The sequence below is a fragment of the Haemaphysalis longicornis genome, unplaced genomic scaffold (genome assembly GCF_048455015.1).
Source record: "Haemaphysalis longicornis isolate Haplotype H1 unplaced genomic scaffold, Haemaphysalis longicornis Haplotype H1 scaffold_2, whole genome shotgun sequence".
NCBI classification, from domain to species: Eukaryota; Metazoa; Arthropoda; class Arachnida; order Ixodida; family Ixodidae; genus Haemaphysalis; species Haemaphysalis longicornis.
Genome location: NW_027526295.1, coordinates 260,168,822 through 260,195,227, shown reverse-complemented (window position 1 = coordinate 260,195,227; position 26,406 = coordinate 260,168,822). Strand labels below are relative to the sequence as shown.

Sequence of the window (26,406 nt, the reverse complement as noted above, 5' to 3'; positions counted from 1 at the left end):
ATCTTTGAAAGTATGCAAGGTTTTGGGGTCCATGTAGGTGGTGCAGTGAGGAATTTTGCAAGGGCCTCTGGTCTCCTGTAACAGTAGGGCTAGAGGTGGGGTGGAGGATACCTGTGATTTCAGTAAGGGGCCATTTTGAGCGAAGCTTCGGAGGTTCCATTGAAGTACAATATGATTAGCAGGAACTAAAGGGTTCATTTAGGAAGATTGCTTCTTGGGTGACCATCTCAATAAACATTGCACATTTGTTCCATGACCTGTTGCATGTCCTGTTAACAAGGGCGTATTGCCCCTGTAAATCGGCAATATTGCCGCAGGCTTTCTGCCATTCCTTGCACACCTCAAACTTGATTTGCGCCTCCCGTTGTTTCAAAATCTATTCAGTGACATAGACCGTGGGTTTGCTGCTTGCTATCTGCGAAGAATCTGGTGTGGGGCGGCGAGAGGTGCGTGAACGGCTGTGGCGGCTGTGGCGCACTGACAGCTCCGACGCAGTGCCACGAGATTGCGGTGAAACCGAAGTGAAAAAAAAATTATAAAGCTAGCTGCTCTCAGGCACTCTTTGACATACTCATGCCACGTCTTCGGCACCCGCTACCTACACTGCACCATCACAAACAGCTTTCCATGTCTCTGAACATCATCATCATCGCTTTAAAAGTGCAAATAAGCTTTTGCTCTTCTTTTGCACATTGAGTGCGAATAACTTTTCTTTTGTTTGGTGTGCAAATAAAGGCACCGAAAGAAAACCGCGGAAAGTTGTGAAAGTGGTAGGTGCGGCATAGAGACAGAAATACTGAACAGCTGCGCATCGAAGCGCCGGCGTTTGTTTTCACCGCTCAAGAGCATGCTGCACGAGTTGCTCTTTGCCTTAAACGGATTCCCGGGGAGCATCTTTACCGAAAAAAATGGCACTTTCTCGGTAATTTGTCCACCACTCGTACTCTTTGACTGTCAACAGTGAAAAATTTTGCGTGCGCGATGCCCAAGACAGCTGCAGATTATTTTGTTTCAGCCTTATTTGATTAGTTCGCTTGCGTTGAGGGAAATCTGAGGTTTTAAGCGCCAAATTCTGCAGCATTTTAGTTGCATCTGGCTGCAGTAAACCTCATTCCGTAAGTTAGCAGTCAGGCGCGCGCATTTTGACGTCCCTCTCGAAACCAATTTTTAAAAGCAAATGTTTTAACTCGAGCCCAATCTTTTTTGCGGATATCAGTGATCGACTCAAAGGGCTAAATCGCACGTAATAGTTTTCGCTAGATCTTAACCTGTAATTTTTCTTTCAGGTTGTCAAGGGATTGCCTTTTCTGCACCCGTCCGAGGCAGCGATCCTTGACAAGCTGTGCTCGCTGGGCTACCAAGTCAAGCATCTACGAAACTTTGCCTCATCGCATCTGAGCCCCGGCAGTGATGGTAGATGTGTTCACCATACTCGATCGTTAGCGAATGACATTATGAATGCTGGCTGCTGTTTTCATCCTGCGATACTGCAGTCACTGCGCCTGAGTACTGAAGATTAGTATACAAAAAGTAACATACTATATAGGTTGTGTTCACTGGCGAGGCACACATGCAGGCAACGTTGTGGTTGCATTGTCACTGGTTACGTCAGGCTCCCTGGCATGGCGGTACTTGTCCGTGCTAAGCACATGATGTGCATTGGACCCTCTAAACTCTAGTCCGCCGAACGCAAAGTAATGCCTTGACTCCAACATGGCTGTGATTAATAACATCTCTGGTTCGGCACCACCGTTGAGAATCGATTGAAACGGAGCAGACGATGCGCGCCGGTGTTTTTTCTTTTTTATGCGGCGTGCAGATGCAGCGGCACAAGCCGCGCCATGTTCGTGGCTATAAACCATGTCCGTGGCTGTTTCCAGTGTCGCCAAGCGAAGAAATTGACAGCTAAACTTTTCAGTGAATACCACCTATACGCAGCACATTTCTGAAGGTGGCAAATTGATTTCTAAGCAGGTATACAGCACTTATACATCAGTTAAAGGCCTGTAAATTTACTTTGGTACATGTGTTTTATGTGACGGCAAAGAGCAGCCTTCGAAGAAAAATTTCTTCTGGTAGCTGAAGCGAGCAGCTGCCATTTATACTGTTCCTTGCTTGAACTCCTTCCTTGTCTGGTAATGCTGTTGGAAATTAAGCAATGCTCAATGATACAGAGAAACCAAAGCAGGTCAGTGAAAATATTGTAATTTCGAAATACCAATGCTGCAAAACAGGGTGGTACCTATTAAGCCAACTGTCTTTGTTATCAACTGATTGCCGATTTTTTAAGGAAAGTGTTTTCCACATAATGTGCAGTAAAGATTGAGTTTCAGGCTTTCTTTTCTGGCCTTACAGGCGTCGTGTCCTTGCCACTAGATGCATTTACAAGAGGGAGTTGAAGCAGTGAAATCTTGTTAGTATTTAAGGTACACATATGATCCATTTACGGGAAGATGCATTCTATACGAGTTACTCCTTCCAAACAACTGTTTTCAGTATGTTTTCAGCAAACTCCTCAGCATGAAAGCGATTATTCTTAACAGCTGCTGAGCAATCAAAAATAAAATCTAAAAGAAAAAGTTGAAGCAAAGGGGCTGTTGGGAGCAGTCAGTAAATTTGCTAAATTTTTATGTGCTGTTTCTGAAACATTACAAAAGTTACAAGGTTTTTGAGCAGAACGGTTTCTCCAATTTTTGCGGCGCTTGCAATTATCAGTTAGAATTTTGTAGATATTGCAAGACTCGAACACGGGAGACTTGAAGGACGCGTTTAATGACGACGCAGCCTCGCCGGGAAGCCGTTGCAAAAAGCGATGATGGTGAAGGTGCGACGATGATAGATGCTCGCATGTGACACACATGATGAGTTGCTAGGTGGGATTGACCATTCCAGTGACAGTTATGGAGCAACGATGACACCTGTGCTCACAATATATGTGGTTACAGTTTGTGGCACCTTCACTTGCCTTGTGAAATGGACGTGAAAAGGAAACACTTTCGTGTACAAGATAACACAGGAGTTTTTCTCGTTTGAAACTGTATTAATGGGGGCCTGTACAGAAAACTTTTCCAGCTATATTGTTTCATGTTCAGGGCCTTCTGAAGTTAGGGTCAGATGCTTTTCATTTGTTTCAATTTTCCATGTCTGTTCTTTACTGCAAATTAGAACCATAAATAACTGCAGGTACCTGCTGAATTCTAGCTTGCCTATGCGCATAAACCTTCAGCGGGCAGTTGTTTCGTTGATTCTGTATGTTTTGCTGTAGTGCACAGGAAAATAAGATGAGAGCTTTAGCGTTTATGCAGCAATGAAAATATTATTATACCCGCCGTGGTAGCTAGTGGCTGAGGCATAGTGCTGCTGAGCCCAAGGGTGCTGCTTTGATCCCAGCCACAGCAGCTGCTTTTCAGATGGAAGCGACAAATGAAAACGCCTGTGTGTAGAGATTTCGGCACACGTCAAAGATACCTAGGGGGTCAAAATTAACCTGGGGCCCCCCCGTTATGTTGTGCCTCATAGCCCACGTATAGCTTTGGCGCTTTAAACCCCACAATAAATGAATCAATCAGAATATTTTTATCTTTGCTATATCATAGATATAGTTGACTACATCTCTTTTCACTTTGAAAGGTGTGCAATCTTCACTATGCCATTGGAGGCTAAGCTATTTTGTTGCTATTGCTGCTCCCAGACTGCCATTCCCAACACGCTTACCATGTGGCTGCAGTCTCTGTGGCAATCAGTGAGGTTCGCCAGATACATGGCAGGATATTTAAATCACTAAGCCTCTCTTGCTGATAGCAAGCACTGAATTGGGATCATGAATCTCTGCAATTTCTGTAGAAATGCTGCTGGCTGCTGTCTTTGTTTCTCCTTGCTGCATTTTATTGAAGTGATAATTGTTGCAAAATTACAGCAGCCTGCTGCGGCAATTTAGGCTCTGCAGCAGCCGCCATGCTGCCTTTGGCGACCCGCCCAATGCCACATATTGCTCACTCAACACCTTTCGTATTTTCCGCTCCCCCCCCCCCCCCCCCCCCTTCCCTCCTCTGCTGGTCACTTAGGAGTACAGTGCAAGCATGCTGGCTTTCACTACCTGATGCATGCCACCAACAAAAGTAACCCCCTATAAATTATTGACAGCTGTTGTCTATAAAATTAAAGAGAGAAGTAAAGATGACAAATAGCTTAGTTTTATTTTCCACCTTCCCACACATATATGAGAATAACCACATTTACAGCACCAGCATGCTGAACACTGGGTAGAGCTTTCAAGAGCTAACTGCGGCTGTCAAGCACTCATGTTGTGCTTTCCATAAAGTGTCGTTTGGGAATGGTGCCAGTGTTTTCTTACTAATTGTTTTTGAAGACAATTATTTGCGTTGCTTAAAATACTATTTCAGCCAGTGCTGAACTGGATGTGACTAATGGGGTGGTAACGCAGCTACACCACATGAAGACGACCTGTGAAGGAATGAAGTCAGGCCCCACTTTTGTTGAAATCCAGTGATTGATGGCGGAGCGGCATGCAGCTCTGCTGCTGCACAGGCCTGCTGCCGAATGTGTTCTTGGAATGTGGCTCTAGCTGAGCCATGCATGGTGCAAGGTGTGCTTGCTAATGATGAAAGGAAAGTTGGTAATGCTGATAGCAGTCAGTGTGACTACGCACTCATCAACGTTTCATCCTTGTTATCCTTTGTGAACACTTGAGCCTCAGTGGCCACAACTTGCTAATGTTTTCTGATCAGCCACAGTATGTAGTCTGTTGATCATTTTGAACTGTACTCATTTTATGGTGATTTACAAAAGCCTGTGGCTAGTGTACTTGATTTCAAGCATGTGCAAAAAAAATATTTTTAAAAACTAAATTGCTCATGATTTGTCATCTCACAGCTGCATCAGCAACCAAGAGTTGAACACGTCTTGCTTGGTGGCATGATATATTCTGACAAGGCAGGGGAAAAATAGGGAAAAGGATTGAGACGTAGTAGGTTCTGCAGCATTACGAAACAAGAAACAGTGCAAAGAATAACACATGCTGTGCGGGGCCTGACCATTTATCAGGTGAAGTCACAAAACAGTGGGCAGCCAAGTCAGTGGCATGAACACAGCTGCATGGTCTTCTGGAGCTGATGGTGTGTGCACCCAAGCAGTGAGAAAGAACAGGATGTGCTCCTGAATGACAGTCTCCCTTCTAGGATGCCGGAACATGACTCCCAAGTGGCTGGCGCCCTCCTTGCAGGTGGAGGAGGGCCACCCAGCAAGACCGGTCTGTACCTGCACGCGCTCTGCATGGGCATGCAGAAGGTGCTGGGCCGCTACTCACATGAGCTGCTCCTCCTCGAAGCAGAGGCCCTCGAGGGACAGCTGTCCCTCATGTGCTTCCAGGGGGTCCTGGACAAGGTACGCCCCCGTCCTGCACTCGCGACGTCTCACCAGCTTGTAGTGAACCCGAAACTAGTAGTGCAATCATGTGGGGCACGTTTCCGTTGCCAAATAGAAAGCAAGCTTAGTGTGGCATGTGTGTATGTTTGCACTGTCAAACCTGGTTAATTCCAACTTGAAAGTGAGAAAAATTCGTTTCCTTTCCTTTCCTTTGATTAGTGGAATGCCAGGCAATGCCGCTACCCAAAACATACCTATGCACAATAAATTAGGTTCTTGGTGTATTTGTAATATTTGCAATCGTTATAATTTCTGAAAATTGAGAAGGTACAAAAGACGCATGGAGCCACTGGAGATGGGTTATCTGAATAGGAGGCAATAAGAGGGTGTCCCCCTATTTGGAATTCTGAGGAAGTTAGCAGCTACATAAATCAGAGAAATGGTGGTGGGGAGCACTTATGCGCAGTGGCGAAGTTGATTGGGGCTTTCCTCCTCTATCAGCCTAGAGACATGCTTAGATCTGCAGAACAGCTTTCGCCACTAAAGAAATGGAGCCTGTACTTTACACCTTTATGTGTTCCTGTAGTAGTGTTTGATAAGAAAAATAGCAAAGTGTTAAGAACAATAAGAGATTATTACAAGTGTCATACAACATGAGGAAGCATGGAACAAAAGCTCGGTGTATATAGTCATGAATAAATTTTAGTTCCCTAACACTTTTCTTTTTTAAACAACTTGATTACCTGCTATTTCTTGAGATAGTGAAAAAAGGCTCTTGGTAGTCATGCTGGTTATGTGACCAGATATCTCGTGGTGAACATACCTAATGGGCAGCTCTTGGTTCCTCAGTCAAGGCACTATTGACAACAAATTATTTTTTGTTTATAAATATTACGTGCAAACAGCAGTCTACTTTAGCTGATAACAACACCAGTGTTAGTGCACCATTTTTTTTTTTTTAAGGTTTATGGTTAGGTTGCCTGGCACAACTTCAGTGGCGTGCAGAAAAGACAACCAAAGGGCCCATGCCATGCAGTGATGTGTGCAAAGGGCTGTGTCATGCAACAGAGCCAACTTTAATTTCTGGATTTTCTGTAAGTTTCTAATGTAATGTAATCTCAATAATTGGAAGCTGAAGGTACTGTGAATGCCTTTGATCAGAAATTCTGTTGACCGAGGGAATACACCTGGAGTGTTCGATGCCACCGGAAATGCTGTCTTAGCGTTGTTTTAAGCTAATAAAGATCACCTGAAGCTAGAATACAAAAGGCCCAGCACCACTACATTACATACATATGGCATCCGTGCCAACGACAATCCCTGAGTGACAAAAAAGGGTCAACCTTGCAGCTGTTGAAGCTCTGACGGGCGTGTTCTTTTTTGTGTTAATGTGATTCAGAATGGATTGTCTTGATTTGCTGCCTTTCCCCACCCAGTACCAGCTGCTGTTTGTGCGGCTGCTTGACGTGACCAGTGCCATTGAGAGTGGCAAGGTGCGCGGCTGCAGCATCCTGCAGCTGGTGCACGCTGTCTCTGCCACGGGATTCCCCATTGCCAAGGAGAGCGCAGCCATGTGAGTCGCCCCACTGTCTCAGCATCATCATTTGTGCTGGGCCGCCTGGGAGGAGGCAGCACGTCAGAAATGTAGGATCAACAGCCAGCGTGCACCTGCCTACCCAGTGCCTCTCCGGTGTACCTTGTCCTACCCAGGCCTCTCCTTGCAGCTTGCCTCTTGGTGTGTGCTTTTCCGATCGAGCTGTGTGACAGAGCCGAGTGCATGAAAGAGGGCAGCCTGTCTTGATGGATGGCAGTAGGTGGAAACAAGGATTGGGATGGAGGGAGGCGAAGAGGTCAGCTGAAGTAATGAGCTAAGGCAGGGGTTCTCAAGCGTGTTGGTCCCAGGGAACCCTGCTAAGTTCCGTTAAGGGCCAAGGAACCCCCCTCCCCCCCTTCCCGTCGTTTTCATTCCGTTCATGCTACATTAACGTGCAATAAATTCAAAAGCAAGCAAGGGTATCGTTTTTTTTCCCCCGTTGACTTTACGCGAATGCGTACACTAGCGGCACCTATCTCCAAACAGGAGAAATGCGCATGGGGGTAATATAAGACCGAGATTCAAGTGCAATAGTTTAACCACGTGGCCCGTTTCCAGAGTATGGCCGGCTTCAAGCTGCTGGCGAGATTTATTGCGCAGCTCGCGCGTTTCTGTTATGCGCCGAGATGTGCTTACTGACACTCGGGCGTGAGTAATGGAGGTTCCTTAGATCAATCGCACCTCAAGTTCACCATATAAGACTTTGCGACTGCGGAACCAGGAAAAATTTATCAGTGGCTCGCAGAACCCTGAGGAGGGGCCTGCGGAACCCTTAGGTTCCGCGGAACCCACTTTGAGAAACCATGAGCTAAGGGATGGGGCAGGTGGCAGCATTGACTTCATATTGCGGTAAAAACATGCAGTGGTAAAGCGGCTGGAGGTAAATAACGACAGTTTCTGAGACCCTGGCATTTCTGTGTCGATGCAATGAATTGGGGCTACTGGTGGGAATCAAACCAAGGAGGGTAGCCAAAGGTGTTTTCAATTTGGCCACCCAGAGTAGCTGTGTGTCATGAACGTGATGGGATGAAGATCTTTGATAACAAACAGCTGAGCGTGGTCTGGGTGGTTTCGAATTTAACAGGAAGCAAACCTGTTTGGATTCGAATTTAACAGGAAGCAAACATGTTAAATTCATCATAGTTGAATAACAGGGACAGGCACTGACAAATGAGGCAAAAACTACTGTTTGGTTTAGTACACAAACAACTTTATCGTACATCTTAAGTTTGGTAAGGTATGGGGGTGGCGGCTATAAATGGGCTGTATTACCTGGCTAGCAAGCTAGAGCATGAGAGCCAAAGTTGCAATCCACCATGCAGCATCACCAGGACGCCACTGAGGGTTCGACCAACTCACTGGAAGGTGCCAATGATGCGGTCAGAGGAAAGCGATGTCGACAAACCACACTTTAGTGCTCAGTCAAAACATGGACGACTCACTGGCCCAGCTGTCCTGAGCTTGGGCGGGAGGCGATGTCTCCACGGGCTCGTTCAGCCGTCCGTAGCCCGCCCCATAGTGGGGGACCATTTCATCTTAGGGTCGAGGAACATGAGCTCCTGGTCCAACCCACGCAATTCCAGTCCTTAGCATGAAAGCCTTGGAAGAGCAAATTTGCCTCACATTGCCTCAGTTTGTGAGAGAAGGGCACCTCGAGGGGAAGGAGGGAGCTGGTGAGAGGAGTCATCCACTGGGGCTGGCGCTTCACACACTGCGACTGCCAGTGGGGGAACACGCGCTGCACTTGTGCAAGGGCTGGCCTCCCTGTCGGTGGCGTCAGGCTGCTAACCCTAACAGTGCCGCATACCAAGCATGGGGACCCGCACGGCCCCCGCAAAGGATGACCTAAGTAAGAAAACAAAGCAAGCACCCCTCACATCTCATTTTCCATTTGCTCCCTTGTGTCAGCTGTGCAGTGCAACCTAGTGTCCTTTTTGATCTCTTCATGAGTAGCTTGGTAATGCTTCTAGCTTGACAAAGAGGCAACCATCAAAGCATGCTGGGCACACCTATCTCCCTGTGGTCTGGGTTGGCCGGGCTTTAGAACATGGGAATGGGTATGCCAAACAGGTGATTGGCTCCGTGTGTAGCGGCTAGCTTAACCTGTCCCTGGTATGGCCAGCCTCTTGCAGGAGTGCTACGGTGTGCTGTGCCAGCAGATCTCCTCCTGGATCCTGCACGGTGTCCTCTGGGATCCGCACAACGAGTTCTTTGTACGGCAGCCAGACCGCAGCGCGGCAGTGCAAGTCACCAGCCCCACTGTTGAGGTTAGTCCCACCCATGATGATGTGTTCAAGCGCTCGATCAATGCCCGAGCTCACACCTGGCATGATTGACTTTCTGTGGAGGAGTTTGGCCCATGCAGCCGTGCCACAGTGCTGGGACAGGGTGAAGCTGTGCCTAGCTGTGCCTAGCTGTCCTAGCTGCCCATGCGGGGAAATCCACATGGGCAGCTAGAAACCCAGCCAGAGTTGCCAGGAACGCATGATGTAGCAGTGACACAACGCATCCAGATGAGAAGCATGCACGAGCTAAGCAAGGGTGAGCTGCCAGTACCCAGAATGACAGCCTTGTAAAGATGGCAGTAAAACCTCATTACAACGAAATGGGATATAACGAACTAACGGATATAATGAAGCATTCATAATTCCCCTTGAAATTCTTATAATTGGCCATGTATTTAAGACCTCATTTTAACGAAGCTAAAATTTTTTTTCACAAAAAACATTTACGGACCATTTTGGTACCTGTCAGGCCAATTGTCTTATAGTGCACGACAGGTTACGTTGCATCTAGGATGCGGTAATTCAAAACTTGCACTATCTGGGGGCTGCCAACTCCAGGGCGCTAAAATGGCTGCAAGCGCCCAGCAACACGCGTGAGGGTGCGAGTCTCCCGCGCTAAGGTGCCTGGGTTCCCGGTAGAGTGCCTGGACGTTCCTCTAGTCACTCTACCGGGATGTGGCAGAACCTGCCCCGCCGCTTCTTTGGTGCTCACGATGATGGCGAGGATGGACTCAAAATTGTGGCTGCAGCTGAAAAAGCCATCATTCGCATGAAGCAGATGTGGCGAAAATCTCTCAAGGACTTTTTCTCTGCGAAGTGAGCTGCCAGCACTTGTGCTGTCCAATGGCCATTTGGCGGGAACAAAGTTAGTTTTTGTTCACGCTTGTGTTGTTTTTTTTTTTTTTCGAGGGCTGTTTTGAGTTTGTGGTGAGTGCATCGTCTCTTGCATGTAAATGGTCGGTAGAAATGGACATTGGCTATAACGAATTAATGCTTATAACGAAGTGATTATGACTCCAACTTCGTTACAGTGGGGTTTTACTGTGATTGCACCGTGTCCATCATCAAAGAGGCCTCTCAAGGTGAAAGGTCTTCCCAGGCTCTTCACCACACCTGTTTGGCATTTTAGTTTGAACTTTGGAGCTGTCAGCGGGCATTAAAGGCCAACTGCACTCAAATTTTTTCTTTGTCGAAATAAGTAGTCTATGCTCTTAAAATCACCATGGCGAAATCCCTAGCTTCGTAATCACAGAGAGCGCTAGGTACCGCCGTTCAAAGTACCTCCGAGCAGACGACGTTTGCACCTGGCGGAGAGTCGCCGAAACAAGTTCCGAGAGGCCTGTGACGGAGGTTGGGAAACCTGTCCCGCGAAGATCGCGCTTCTCCGGCGACTCGCAGGGCGTTCCGTCGGGCGCAGGGATGCGTTCGCCCGGGGTTTCTCTGCTATACCAACGCGCTGTACCGCCGTCACCATCACATGTTTAAACTAAACGCATAGGCAGTAATATCCGCCATTTTTTTTCAATGAAAAAAAAAAAAGAGATTAGAAGCCTTCAAACTTTCACGTGCTTGCGAACGTCTTGGTGTCAGAAAAAGTCTTTTGACTTGACAATATTATTTTTACTCAAAAAAAAAAAAGCTCGAAACGAGCACTTGCCTTACATTTGTCATTCCTATTGCATTTATACCACAGAAAAACAAAAGATATTTTATAAGTTCTTGACCACTTGCACTTCTGCGTCCGATATTGGCCATATTTGGGCTGGCCCAATGCCACCTCCATCCTTTAGACCTTTCCAAAAGTTTGACGACCTAAATAGAGTTGTGCACGCGGCTATAAACAATTGTGCGACTTTTGCCTCACTCGCTAAGTGAACCAATTAATATCAGCCTTTCTGGTAGTAACAAATACATCCGCACAAATATCGGCCGCCGTCTTTGCGAAGTGCGAAAACTAACGAAACTGCTCCTCTCCTAAATAATAGACTAGATTTAATTCCCAAGTGAAGCGTTAGATTTAGTTTATTTGAAAGTAAAATGTTTTCACCAGCACCTGTGGTTAAAGTAGAAAACAGCGGTAGATAGGAAATGTTTTTGTGTTTTAGTGCATCATTTGACTGTGGAAGTAGCTTATAGTTTCAGACCATTTTTATAATTCGATTCTCGTTGTGCAGCACGGCGAAAAATACTGGGCCGATATTCACGAAACTGTTTGTACGTAATGTATATATAGTAGAAATAGTGATTGATCGCCGCCCGCGTGCGGTTTGTTCCCTTCAAAGAGAGCGATGTGATAGCCGAGACGTCGACTAAAACGGAAGCTGCTTTTCGAAATCGTACGGGCAAGTAGCTTTGTAAATCAGGGTCCGCTCTTTTACTTGCAATGCCAAAAACTGCTACTCCGGCAGTTAATATGATGTAAAAAAATTACTGTCGGGCGGTCTACTTCATCTCGACTGATAGCAACGGGATGCCGGAATAGCGCCTAACTCCATTATCATGGGCATACGTTAGTGGAAGCTCTTCAGTGGAAATAACAGAGCGAAATGCGGCGCTACCAAGCGCATTTCAAGGCGGCTCTCAGCAGCCGCCGGTCCTGGCGCGGCCGCTTCCGTTCCGCCACGTACGTCACGTCAGGTCGCCGGTAATGGCCGCCTTTTCTATTCAGTTTCGGATCCGAAAACGCCAATGTCACGTGACGTTTGTGTCGCGCGCGTTGATGTTTGAAGCGCAGTATTTTGCATTTCGCACACTTTTTAAATGTACTATTTGGTGACGTTATTTTTACGTTCTCGAAAATTTGAGTGCAGTTGGCCTTTAATAGTGGGGAACACTCATCGGTATGGTAGGTGTAAAGAGAGGGTTTAGAACGGTACATGTTTGGTAGCAATTCCCAGCATCACTTGCTACAACAGTGCAGCCCACAAGAGAAATGGTGAGACTTAAGCTGACTGTCAGTTTTGCACAATTTGTGTAACTGGTTTCTCGCTTCCTTTGCTTCTGGGGGAGTTTATTTTAAAGAACAAATTCACCCTGTTAAGCTTATTCAAATTCAAATTTATTCATTTATGTATTTACGTGTCACGTCGCAAGGAAGAGTGGTCAAAAAGCCAGCACAGGCGCTGGCTTGACGAGGACCCTACCCCGTGTACACATGTCGACGGCAGCACAGCACTGCCGTTCTCTAATTACAAAGCAAGTGTCATATCTTAAATAAAATGAACAGAAACAAGTCGAACCTCAGTCGACTAACTAAGTGCGAAAAACGAAAAAACAAACAAACATGAAAACAAAATAAACAGAACAATTTCTAAATGGTACAGTATACAATGCACAGTTCATACGAAACAAATATGCACCTTATTTACATCCTACAGAATCTCACAACTTGCGCCATGGTACAACATAAAAACAAGCATGAATGAAAGTACATATAACACGTATACACATTTAGCAGAAGAGCGCCAAATCAACATTGTATTGCTTCCACGATTTAAGTGTTAGGTTTTCTGGCTGTATTTTACATAGGTATAGTTGGTTAAGTTGTAAGGTAGCTGATATTGCACTCTTTGCTTTCCGTAGTTTGTCCTGGAGAGGGGGGTAAGCCAATGTGAGATGCGCCGGAGCGTTCGAGTTATTGTGTTTTTTATTAAGCAGTATCCTCCAAGAACCTGCTACCAGTCTTCATTTCCTTTATGTAGTGTCGTACAAGTATGTATGAGTATAGGCGTTTGATTGGAATCATTTTTAGATCGCGGTATACGAGGTCTTTAGATGGCGAATCACGACAGCGGTTTGTTACATGTCGTAATACCTTGTTTTGCAATGTTTGCAGTTTGTTTAGATGGCTTTGTGCAGTCGTCCCCCAGATTAATAGAGCATAGGTTCATAGGTTCATAGAGCACCTTTCATGATTTGTGGCTTTATGATTGCGTGTATGTGTATGTTAACATGCATATGAATGCACCCATCGCCTGTCATGGTTTGCTCTTGCCGATTTTTTCAGTGCACGGCACTTAAGCGTCTGCTACTGTGGCTTGACGGCATCGCCAGCCTCGTGCGTGGCTGATCCGTACTACATGACATTTGCACAGGAGGTTTACACATGATTTACAACAACATGCGCGGCGGTGGCAACGTGCTGCAAGCTAACAGCAGATTAGCACATGCCACCGGGCATTCGCTGATGACGTGATCACTTCCTGAGATGCAGAAGCTATGCGCCGTGACTGAGAAGACTGCCGTTCGTGCTGCCCACTAATTTCGCATTAGGGAGTATGGCAATCGTCAGCCATTTTTTATTGGAGGAATGAACACTGGATTCTTAATTCTTTCAGACATCAGGTTCAATAGGGGTGGGGGTAGCATTGTCAGGATGTGCTCACCTCATTAGTATTTGCACATTTGCTGTTTGGGTCATGCCGTTTAAAAACAACTATTTGCTGATGTCTGGGGCTCAGTAGGGGGGATTTTTTTCGGCAGGGGCCGCTGGAGTCGATGGACGACTTTGTTTTGGAACCAGAGTTGCTGCCAGACCAGCTGTCCGCTTCATTCGCCAAGAAAGTGCTTTTCGCTGGCTCGGCTGTGCGGGTCTTTGGCCAGTCTATGGGTGAGTGACACGGACCTTGTTGACTGGTAACTTGAGCTTAGTCGACAAAATGCCACTAGTTTGCTGAAATCGATATTTTCTTTCTTTTTTTTTCTCTCTTCCCAAAATTTCTATTGCTGCATGCCAAAAATCAATGTTGGCAGTAAATATATCGTAATAATTATTGTTCCGATATAGTTGGGTGATTTTGCCGTAACAGTAATGCATGTAGATTTTTTTTTTTTTTTTTGCTAACAACCACACACACACAAAAAAATTAACTTGTAAAATCTCATGAAATAGGCATAGGTCGGTGTGCTCACTCGTGGCAGTGCGAGTACAAATGAGCACAGACCCAGACGAAAAAAAGTGAGTCTGATGACGAGTGAGTACAGACGTGAGTAAATGTACTGGTCAGTACAGTACTCGAGGGTGCGTGTTGAATGTGCCTGCAACTCCACGATGACCTGTGATTTATTTGCGCTGCTTACATGTTAGCATGCCTCGGCTAGTCTCCCATCATTGCCCTCAGAAAATTTTGTGATGTGGAGCAGGCTTGAAGGCAAATTTTATGACTGTTCAACTCGTGATGTCTAAAACAATGCTTGATGTGCTTTTTTTTCTGATATTGCACTTTCATAAATGCATTAAAAATTCACTGCAACCATCCCAACTTCTCAGCAGCCCGCTTCTGAGCATAGTAAGTGCACAAGCTGTAGTGGTGACACATATTACTCAATTGAGTCCATCTACCTACATCAGGACGTGCATGCCTGATTGTGAGTAGTTGATCGCGAGTACAAATTGTAGAAACACTTCCGAATATGAGTAGAAGTAAGTACGGATCGAGTACAACTACAAAATAGTACAGATGAGTTGAGTACGAATGAGTACGAGTGCTCATATGGGCACATGAGTGTGAGTAAATGTGAGTATGATTAGAAACCAGTATGCGATAAGTAATTACGACTGATTTTGAGTATGGACCAGCTTTTTGAGTCTGAATTTGAGTGAGTACAGTGCGAAGGACGAAAATTGTGATTGAGTTTGAATGAGATCGCTCTGTTTTTTCGACCTATGGAAATAGGCAAGAAACCTACCAGGCCAAACAACCAAGCGAGTGGCTAGTCGGAAGTGTGTTGACCACTATTGATGAGTGGAAACAAGTCCCCAAGCAATCACAAATGGAGCAATCAAGTGCCGAGTCACAGTGGCCATCCAGAAATGCATCATATCACAGCAGAAACGCACCATTTGGCTTGAGAGGCAGCTTTAAAGTGCACATGATGACATTGAGATTGGTCTGATGCTGCAGCAAAAGTAATGTTTCACCACATCTTTTTCTGGGACGGCAGACAAAATTTTGTTCAAACTGTATTTTTTATTTTATTGAAGTGCACAATTTTCACGTAGACCAAAGTCTTCAAAGCATATTTGGGCACGTTAGACAAGACCATCCTGTTATGGGTTCAATTAGTAAGAGCCCAGCAGTGGTTGTAGCCAAAGCATATGGCAACAAAGTTTATCCCCAGTGGTTCATATCTGCTGTGGCACGGCAGGGCGGCCGGTCTTCTACGGGGTGGAGAAGGAGGCGGAGTTTGTGGACCGGCTGCGTGAGATCCAGGAGTCTCCTGAGCTGGACCTGCTCCGTCTGGGCGCCCTCGTGGAAGACGTGCGCTCAGCAGCAGCAGCGGTGAGCAGCTCTCCTCATTTCTATGGGGAGGATGCAAGAGGAAGGTGCGTAATTAGTGCAGTTGTGGGAGCAGGTGCCATTTCTGATTACCTGTACTCATCAACAGACATGGTCCGCACTGAAAGGCCAACAAATAACAATCTACGGGTTGTCACAAAAAACAACCCTGGCTACACAGAAGCAAACTTTTGTAACCAATCCTCACTCCTTCCAGGCCATCTTTCCCAGTTAAGGTCAGAGAGCAATCCCCTTCCATTAGAAGATTTATTCATTCGTCTGTCAAGTTTTGTGCTGGCAATTTGAGCACTGCCCACATTGAAGTTTTCAGAGCACAATCGGCTTTGTAGATAGCCACCTGCCCATCGCAGCCGGTGACAACGGGAGCCAGCGGGGCCAAAATTGCCATGTAGGGAAGACGCGCTCCGTCAGATAGATCTAAGTTTAATCCTTGAACTCACCAGTTTCATTTTGCTCGCAATGGAGCCTGTGGCTGCTTGTATAAAAAGTAGCGGTCTTACCAGTAAATGCTGATTTTACCAATCACTACCTATTATACGGGCAAGCAACAAGAATTCACGGTTAAGTCTAGGCCCGTTCCTTAGCTATGCAAACGCCAACACACACGAGTAAACCACGCTGCACCATACCTGCCTGCTCGACTAGCATTCTTTATTTTTGAGGATTTTTGTTCATTTAAACATGTGAAAACTTTTTTGACTTTCGCTTTATATTGAGGAGCTTTCTTTTGATGTGAAGCTTGTATATGCACATCTAAAAGTTCACAGGGAAGGCTCGAATTTGTATAAATGCCCCAGCAGGGCCATTCTGTGCACGGAAACGCCGTCATTCTTGCGAGAAAACAATGTTTTTCCAGCGAAGGGAGCACCAATTGATGGCAGCCCTTTCAGCAGCTGCGGCATTTTCACCACAACTGGGGCTCCACGCTTATACGAGCTCCCTAGGGATGGCTTACACACTCAACAAATCGATGCCTGCGGTGAGAACTACAGTTATCTTTGAGGTATCTTTTAAAGTCACTGCCCCAATATTGAAGCAACCGGAACCTGGTGAAAACAAATTAGCTTTACCGTGCGGCTTCCAGTTTTGCTCAGCTGTATGCAACAAATGCCATCACATACAATATGTTCAATTAAAGTACGATGAAAAAATTTTGCAGGATCTTTCTGCACAATCTTTTGCAAAAGCGTTTATTTTGGCTAGGTTTGTCACCAAGCCTCCTGCCTAAGTCGATTATAATGTAGAACTTCGGCGTCATACTCACTGCAGCTACTTTCTTAAGAATCACTATTCATGCTGCTGCTACACTACTAGACAGAAGCTGAAGGCTGAAGTTAAAAATTCCAAGAAATTGCCTAGTGCACGCACGTAAGCATGGGCCTCGCAGTGACCACCCGGCAGTTGAAAAAACCAAGAAAAGGGTAGCGCTCGTGCGTGCGTGCCTCGCGACAACTTCTCAGCGTCCCCTGCGCCTGTTTGTCAAGCCAAACATACCCACTTAAGCAGATTGGCCAAGATTGCGGCGACCGCCGAGCAGTTAAGAAAACCAAGAAAATGCCGACTCCAGCATTCACCATAATCGTGGCAACACTTGCTCGGAACGAGAAAGACACGTCATAGCGTACGCCCCTCCATGGCAATGTCCAAGGATTATCACTTCCAAAAAATTGAGAGAAGCTCACACTAATAGCAGTAATGATAGAGAAGAGGCCATTGCAGCAGCAAAGAAGTAGATTGGCTGAAATCGTGTACTGAAACCTTCGTGATAGCCATGAAGGTTGCGTACAGCTTCGCTACTTTCAAGTTTTACTCATTAGTGTGAGCATCCTTCATTTTTAAGTGCAGAGCACTTTAGGCGCACGCCTTGTCGTCCTAGCTCGCTCACTCTACCCAAGCATATAAAGCACCAAGGCGGCATCCCGGGGTGACGCTGTTGTTCGCGGCGTACCCCAGAGGCTTCGAAAGCCAAGCGGTTTAAATAGTCATACGTGTTCGAAACTCGTGAAAGCTGTCGGAAGCGCAGAGCAGTGATTCGCCATAATGGGCTGTAGCGCCGTTATCTGCTCACTGCTACCACCCAACGCATTTCAAATTTCCCGCCTTTGCAGTGCTTGCGCGCCCCCTGGATGAAACCGCGCCAGCGGGAGTTCTGTTCTTTTTGTGCTTGCTTTTCCTCCCACGCGTGCCGGCGTTGCACTGCCACTTTTTTTCGCTTACTATCGTAAAAAACAACCTGACAAGCGTTCCTAACTAAATAAATGCGGGTGCTGGCGGTTAATTACATTTATTTTTCCTTAAATGTACCCGCAGTTTTCTTTGCGCTAAACAACGGGGAGATGTATGAGAAGTGCCAGTGGTACATGAGTTTCATAAACCGCTTGGCTTTCGAAAACTCTGTGGGATGCCGCGATGACAGCCGCCACGACGGAACGCCATGTGGCTCTACCTGGGTTCAGCGAGCGAGCCCCTAAAGTGCGCTGCACTTGGAAGAGAGCGCGGCCATGGTCGGCGGTGTCCTCCTCCTTGGTGCAGCACCTGTGGCAGCTGCTGGTGGAGCGTGGCTGCCTGCTGGCCCAGCTGCGGCTGATGCGGGACGCCTTCCTGCTGGGCCGTGCTGAGCTCTTCCTGCACTTCTCCCAACTGGCCGAGCCCCTGCTGGCACGGCCACGCACACCCACCACCGAGCAGGGTGAGGGGGGCCACAGGGGGCTAGCTGCAGCTCAGTGGCGGAATTAGTTAGGCGGGGAAACAAGTGTGTGCAGCGTTTCCAAGGCAAGGTAGGAAACAACAAAAGCACGAGGAACAGGTTTCAACATAAATGCAAAACTGTCAGTAGTATACTGCCAATTCTATCAATGGTTGACTGGCAACCAAACTATCACTAACATTATCTACACTTGACTACAAATACACTTTCGATGGACTGTCGATGGTACACCGCAATGGAACTCCTAATATAATGCTACTGATTGCTTTGATTAGCAAGCTATTAATGCAGCTTTACCAATGGTTGACTGTTGCAAAATCATTGGTGTAACATAACCTATGATTACTAGATCTAGTAAAGTTAGCATCATTGATTTTAATAGGCTGCATAGAATGTCATGGGATCTTGAAGTCTCATCTCTTGGAAACGCTGAAGAACATTGGCATAATTACTGAAGAATATTCCAAGAATCATTGAACAGCTGGAGAACTGATAAAGCTTTTATTTACTGACAATCTCAACAATAAATTACCTAAAATATTATCGGTGGTTGGTTCTAGATATGTTTTTTGGAGATTTTAAAAATCAAATTGACTGCTTTTAGACTACTCTCAAGCAGTTAAGGTACTGCTTTCACTTATTACTAGGTCTGTAGGACGATTGATTTTTTCTTGCATGGGAGATCTGAAGTGAATAATGGTTTTGTTCGAATAGTTCTGAATTGAAAGCAATATTTCATGTTTGCTAATTCACAAGCTAGCTTCTCTGTGGCATAATCCAAGCAACCACGCACATCCAAGGAACAACCAACATGCAGTGCCAATGTACCTGTGCACGACTGTGCAGTTCACACCTAGTCCTGCTCCGCTAAATGCGAAATAGGTAGAGAAAAAAAAACGGACCGGGCTTGTGCCTACAGCGTGCGGCCCCACTTTGCTGCAGAGGTGAACGGGATGTTCCAGCTGGCCTGTAGTCTGCTGCAGTCCGAAGACGAGAACCTCGCAGAGCAGTTCCACATCACTGTGGGGCCCCCGCTGGGTGAGAAGCAGGGCACAGCAAGCCCATGTCTCCTTTGTGTCGATTATCATCTAACTTGTGGAAGACGACACGGGTCACTTGTGTTCTTTGCAGTGATTCTTCATTGTTTAATTAAGAAGAAAATAAATGAGCCTGGATCTTGCCGAGCTCTTGTAGCTCTCCAACAGTAAAGCTGTTCAGCGAGTCATAATTTTTCATGTCCACAGTCAAAAATGCCAAGAAATTGCCGAGCGCACGCACATGAGCACGGGCCTCGCGGCGACCACTCGGCAGTTGACAAAACCACTCGTGTGTGCATGCCTCGCGATGACCACCCAGCGTCCCTGACGCACGTTTGTCAAGCCAAGCATACCCACTTAGGGAGATTGGCCAAGATTGTGGCGACTGCCCGGCAGTTAAAAAAACCGAGATGCCGAGCGCTCGTGTGTGCATGCCTCGCGGCGCCCGCCCAGCATACCCAGTGCATGTTTGCAAGCCAAGCATACCTACTTAGGGAGATTGGCCAAGATTGGCAGAAAAAAAAAAAAGCTCTCTGTCCTTTGCTGTAATCGTGGCAACGTTTGCTCTGAACGAGAAAGACTCCAGCGTTCGCCGTAGTCATGGTAACACTTGCTTGGAACGAGAAAGACACGTCATAGTGTACACCCTTCCAAGGCGATGTCCAATGATTATTACTTCCAAAAAAAATGAAGGATGCTCACACTTATTAGCAACAATGATAGAGTAAAGGTTGTTGCGGCAGCATAGAAGAAGCAAATCGGCTGCAATCGTGGACTTAAACTGTTGTGATGGTTGTGAAGGTTGTGTACTGCTTCACTACTTCAAGTTTTGCACATCAGTGTGAGCTTTCCCCCTTTTTTGTTTATTTATTTATTATAATTGTTTTTTTTTTTTTTCCCTGCATTACTATCTCGTGTAGGCAGTTTAGTGGCTGGGAAGTGAAGCGGGTTTTCCTGGGTGAACAGATATATGGGGTTGATTAGAAAGTCATCCACTCTCCAGTTTCTTATTTATTATAAAACTAGTAAAAATTCAAAATGTGGGATTGCATAGAATTTGGAGGGTGAATCAAACGTTCCTGTTGCAGAATGGATTTACACTCAGCATGCATTGCTCACGTAACAGCCCTGTTGGCCATAAGCATCCTTGTGGGGAAGCTAACGGTAAGGGTTCGCACAGGAGTCACAAACCCCACCAAGCGCACGACGTTGCAGTGGCTTACTTTTACTGCACTTGCTTGAGCGTTTCACATGTGTTTTTTTTTTTCTGTCAGACACCACGTGTACAAATGTACAGCTAATTATTCTGTTTAATCAATATTAGGTTGGACAGCAAAGACTGAGTATGCTGCCAAAGAGCGGGCAGAAGTAAGCACCTTCCTTGTTGCCTCTACAACCAATTGCACAGCATAAGTTTTTCTAAATGTTTCTGCGTGCTTTGCTGTGCTCAGCGGAACCTTGCTAAGTGCTGGGCTGGTGGGAACTATGGCCAAGGGCATTGTGTCCCAGCCGTAGGCAGACTGCCCGGGTATAACCGTGTTGTTTGAGCCCGGTTGCTTCCTGGTGTCGTGTCCGAATGTCATTCCTCCCCGTAGCCACAGCACAGGACGGCCCCCCGTTAGCCGGCTGGGAGACCATTGGGCTCAGCTATGCGGTCAAGTGGCCCCTGCACGTGTTCTTCACCCCGACGCTGCTGGCCAAGTGAGTAGTGGCTAGTGCTGTGCCCAGTGTAGGGTGTGATGGTGGGTGGTGGATGAGTCCTGTCCTCCACCTCGGGGGGTGGGCACGGGTGCGCAGGTACTCCCGGCTGTTCCGGCTGCTGATCGGGGTGCAGCGGGCGCAGTCCTTCCTGCAGGACTGCTGGCTTCTGCAGAGCAAGCTGGCCCGCTGCCCGCCCCTGCGAGACTGCCCGCTCATGGGGCGCATGATGCAGCTGCGCTCGCACATGGCCCACCTGCTGGACAGCCTGCAGTACTACCTGCAGGTGGGGGACCCCCTCCTCTCATCTCTCCCTGCTCCCGGGACACTAGTGGGGGGTGCATGTGCTCTGCCACATCCTGTGGTCACCACAGCATCCTACGTAGCTGCTCGTTCCACTTGCTTTGTCGTCCCAGTGACACAAAGGTCCTCCTCATTAAACAAATGGACCAGCACCTAACCTTAATCTTGGAAATCATTTAGCACATCTTGCCACTCGATTGCTAGCATCTGTCGCCAACAGGTACACCCAAGAGCAGAAGTTTACGGACCACGAAGGCAGCAATTTTTAGTTATTTCTCTGCCGCACCAGAGTACTATGTGCGGTAGTTTTCATTAGTTCAGTACTTATACCACATCTCGCATGCATTTGACGGTTTGTCGGGCTGCTATAGGAAGAGATATAACCTAAAATTGCCATTTCCTTGGTTCGTAAACTTTTGATCGTGGCTGTACATGCATGCTCATGAAAGGTGGATGGTACAGGCAACTGCTGACTAGTATGTCACGTCTTGGCAGCTTTCCAAAATGGCGGTGCAAGTGCATGATGATCATGAGAGGCATCCTGTTCTGGTCGTGCCTAGGTGGACGTGGTCGAGAGCCACCTGGGGCGCCTCCTGTCGCAGGTGAAGGACACCCAGGACTTTGAAGCCATCCAGCACTTGCACAACAGCTACCTGGCCTCCCTGCTGGCAGACAGCATGCTTATGCTTCGCCCTGTGAGTCTGCATGCTAGTATTTTGACTCCACTCCAGTCTGCGCTAAGCATTTTGCACTTTGACTCGGTTACAAGTGTTTCGTGATTTCAGCCGTTTGCTGTTTTTCAGTGTTCCAGGTTGAATGTGTAAATCCTCGTTTTTTAAGGAAAAAAGTGATTTTTGGGTGGCCATTTAGTGAGGATACTGTGCAGCGGCATGCCTGAATGTATCAGTGCTGCTGCCACCATGGCTGTCAAAATGACACCAACTAATGGGAGTATAGTTTGTAGTCCGGTGCCCTGTGTGCGGAGTGCACCGTAATTTTTACAAAATGTGACTACTGCTAGTTAACAAGTTATGTCATAACCATGCCATTTATTCGACTTAGTTTCGGACTGATAGCCTGCAGGTAGATGTGCCATTTCAACCTCTATTTCAAAATGTGCAATTTCGGGTGGTTCCATGGAAGAAATCTGGTGGTTTTACATTATCAGAGGCACCAATTTGCCCTGACATCTTTTCATCTTTTCAATGAATGACTTCGCAGCTACAGCCAGCACAGTATTTGGGACAAGCACGTGATGCGGAAAAACATGCATGAAGTTGAAAACGCAACTCCAGTGTAGAACACTTATAACGTAACTGCTTATAATGTGGGACGGGATATAGTGCAGGTTTTTGTGACTGCTGGCTTGCCTCCCATAGAACCCAGTGCATAAGCATACCACTTAACTCTTTCGTGACTGCGGAAAAATTGACCGATTTTTAGGGGTCCAAGAAAACATTTTTTTTCTGCTAAAAAAAATTGGTTAGGCATTAATTATAGGAACATAGGAACATAAAATGCAGATTATTTAGTGGCCTTTCCAATAACACCAGTTTTTTAAATGTTTTCATATATACTAGTTGCAAAAAAAAATATCAAAATCAAAATTTTTGTCAAGTTGTCGAAAAAAAATGATAAAAAAGGAGTTGTGTATAACAAACCACCGGTATTAGAAAAAGATTAGAATATACATTTTGTAGGGAAACATTTAAAAAACACGCCCTAGAAAAAATGTCGACTTTCGCAGAACAGTTTGTCAGATATAAAAAAAATGTTAGCACGCGCGGTGCTCGTGTCATGCGGTGAAGCCCAACCTCTATTTCAAAATGTGCAATTTCGGGTGGTTCCATGGAAGAAATCTGGTGGTTTTACATTATCAGAGGCACCAATTTGCCCTGACATCTTTTCATCTTTTCAATGAATGACTTCGCAGCTACAGCCAGCACAGTATTTGGGACAAGCACGTGATGCGGAAAAACATGCATGAAGTTGAAAACGCAACTCCATGGTCGATGCTTGTTGACGTTTACGGTCAGCTATCTCTCAAAACATAAAGTTGAGCTTTATCATCATCTTCTGACTCGCATTTGTAGCTTTGCTGCAGGAATGAGGTGCAATGCACTAGAATCGTGCCCTGCAAACTTTGGCTGAGTAGCTGTGGCGCGATAAAAAAGATTAGCACAACGAGCCTCCATTGCAGCGTTACCTAACGTTTTTGAAATGAAACAGTACAAAAACTTATCAGATAAAAAATAAAAAAAAAATTAAAATATAAAATAAGAAGACATGCATTTTAGTTTATCTTGTTTTCATTAGATGGCACCAGCAGTCTTTTATGCGAGTTTTATTATTTTTTTTATTTCAGTACAGAAGTGACATAGGTCGAAAATCAGCAAACTAGGCCGTTGTGCACAGGTATATGTACTCTTAAAACTTTCCGTACTCGTACGCGATGGTTTTTAAGATTGTGGGTCATGAAGCAGGTCCAATAGGAATGTTAACAGGTGAGTCCCCCTTAAAATATGGTTGCCAGAAGCACAATACCGTTCATAGTGTGGTTTTTTGGCGGTCCCACTGATCAACCAGCACAACTGGGGCATCGTTTTGGAGTCACGAGGAAGAAAAAAGATGGAATAAGCCATCTAATGCAGTGCGTGCTCACTGCTCTCCTCTTAACTTCAACTCAGAGAAGAAAAAAATAGGCACCCTTAAGTTCGCTGGTTCCCCTTGCACTCACGTGATAACCACAGCTGGTATTGCTTGACGCACATCAGAAAATAGCGATCCCCCCCCACCCTACTCCCACTGGCCCACCCTGAAGCGGTAGGTTGTTTCGATTATGACGTTGTGCAGATAAGGAACCGCCCTTTCCCTTTTAGAACATCCAGAGATAGCGAGCCGTGACGCTGGAGGTTTCCACTACCTATACGTTGTGCTGATAAGCAGCCGCCTTTGGTATCGTGAGCGCAAGGTGGGGTGGGAAAAAAAAACCCTGCTCATGTTCTTATCATGCTGTCTTGCAGCATCCGTTCATAGTCACTAAGAAATGGAGCCGTGCTCTCTCTAAACACTAACGCAAAGGAAGTTAAAGCCACGCTCAAGGTTTGTAAGACCCCCGCAGCAGCAGCTGATGTGGAGAACAAAGCGAAATAAAGACTGTGCCTTTGTTTTTAAGTGGTGTTCGGTTGAGGGAAGATAAACAAAGAATGATTGAAAGGTAAATCGTGATGTGGTTGGGTTCGCGAATGTTATGTTTATAGTGCGGTACTGCTTGTAGTGCAGATTTTTGTGACTCCCGCGACATACGTTATAAGCGGTCTGCACTGTATATGTGAAAAATGAATGCCGGACGGCTCCTTGGGGAAGTCTGTGGCGAGTCCGAGACTGACAATCGAAGAGCCCCATTATCTGCCTGGCTGTACGAATAATTGGCAAGCACGCCGTTCGTGTGGCTTTCAGAGTTTTGTTGGAAGCACATGAGGCCACTTGAACTGTCCAGTGTACAGGGTATCCTGTATTACTTGAGCCCAGTCAGTAGAATGGAGACAGTTTTGTCGCAACCAAGTCTGCAATAACCTTCAATGGTGGTGCTGTACGCACCACCCCACCAGCATTTGACCCAAGGCATGTGGTCTCTTATTTTCCCTGTCTAGAACAGTTGAAGGTCAGCGCAAAGCTGCCCTCACAATAGAATCCCTTGGAGCTTTCGTGCAGCACTTGTGAGCCGTCCAAAATGAGGAATTGTTGCAGGTGCACGAGTGCTTGCGGGCCATCCTGGGCCTGTGCCAGTCCCTGTGCGCCATCTTCCCCACCAGCAGGGCTCCCCTCACCCAGCGGCAGTTCACGCAGTTCGAGGGCATCCACAAGGCAAGCAGGAGGCCTGTTACATGGCCCAGTTGGGGTTGCCCATCTAGTACCGGGCAGCCTACAAGCACACTTGTCAAAAGTGGTACTAACTGCAACAAACTGGGTGCTATCCTATGCATGGAGAAGCAGCGTCAACAGCCACCAGTGAATCCTTGATTATCGGTGCTTATAGGGCTGGCCTCCTGCACTTGGCTGCTTCACCGCATGTGCAAAACGTCGCTTATTAGCTAGGGCACAATCATAAGCTGTCACTCTGTACAAGGGCTGGCACCTTGTTCTTTGTTGTTAGCGCTTTTGGTGACTGTACCGGCCCAAATGACAGCATTAAGGTGGGTAAAGGCCTAAGTAATCACCAGCTAGAAATTGCATCAATTCCTCAGACTTTCCGTTGACAGAGTGCCAAATTCTGCCAGCTAAGCCCGATGAGCGGTCACTCCAACCAGTGTGTGGCAATTTCCGCCATGAGAATTTGGTTCAGAAGAAAACAGCCAACCTCGTTTGCTTGCCAGTCTTGGGCCGGTGTTTGTAAAAGTCATTAGACGTCAATTTCATTCTATGCCTCATGTTCAAGCTAATAGAGGACAAGCAGCTGAACAGAGGACAAATATCCGCTTCAAAGGGGACTCTGGTCAGTAGTGCAAGCATGCGTGAGCAGTGAAGCATTAGCCTGGCTGGAAGAGACCTGTTTCAGTACCTGCAGCGTTAAGGAGTGCGTCTGCATTCAGAGCAAACCCGCACTTTTTGTGGCAATGTTTGCAGTTCTATTATTCATAACTGATCCTAATATTATAACGTTTAACAACCTGAATTGAACAACTTGTTGCATTGTTTTACCTGGAGTCACTTGGTAAGGTTTCTCTAGTTTTACCCATATTGTTTCTTCACCTCTTTGTGGCATTTTAGTTTTTCTATCCAGTGCAAATACATAAAAACATGTCAAGAGTCCTTCCTTCTACTTCTAACCCAGCCATGTTCCGTGAAAGAATTCCTCTTGAAGCGCAGAGATGTGAGCAGCTGGCTCCCTTGGTTGGTGCAGGACTTTGATGGCCAGAGGCGGCTGCTGCTTCGCATCCTTTCTTCGCTGCACACCAGGCTGCCCGAGTCACAGGTGTCCCAGCTGCTGCTACGGCTCAGCGACGCAGCCGCACAACACTAGGGTGCCCCTTGCAAAGCTGTGCGGACGAAGCTTTGCTGGCCAATAAAGTCTTGAGATTCTGTTGCAAGTGGAAAA

At 46.5% G+C, this 26,406-nt stretch overlaps 1 protein-coding gene across 1 annotated transcript; it reads left to right on the top strand.

The window, feature by feature from the left end:
* Positions 1-716: 716 nt before the first annotated feature.
* Positions 717-26,406, top strand: LOC144170510 (gamma-tubulin complex component 4-like). The gene is made up of 14 exons (XM_077700351.1): positions 717-922; positions 1,287-1,413; positions 5,243-5,403; positions 6,822-6,958; positions 9,102-9,246; positions 13,747-13,873; positions 15,412-15,545; positions 18,096-18,252; positions 19,213-19,308; positions 20,903-21,008; positions 21,105-21,291; positions 21,869-22,003; positions 25,059-25,175; positions 26,212-26,406. The coding sequence occupies exons 1-14, from the start codon at positions 848-850 to the stop codon at positions 26,329-26,331; spliced, it is 1,824 nt and encodes a 607-aa protein (XP_077556477.1). The 5' UTR covers positions 717-847; the 3' UTR covers positions 26,332-26,406.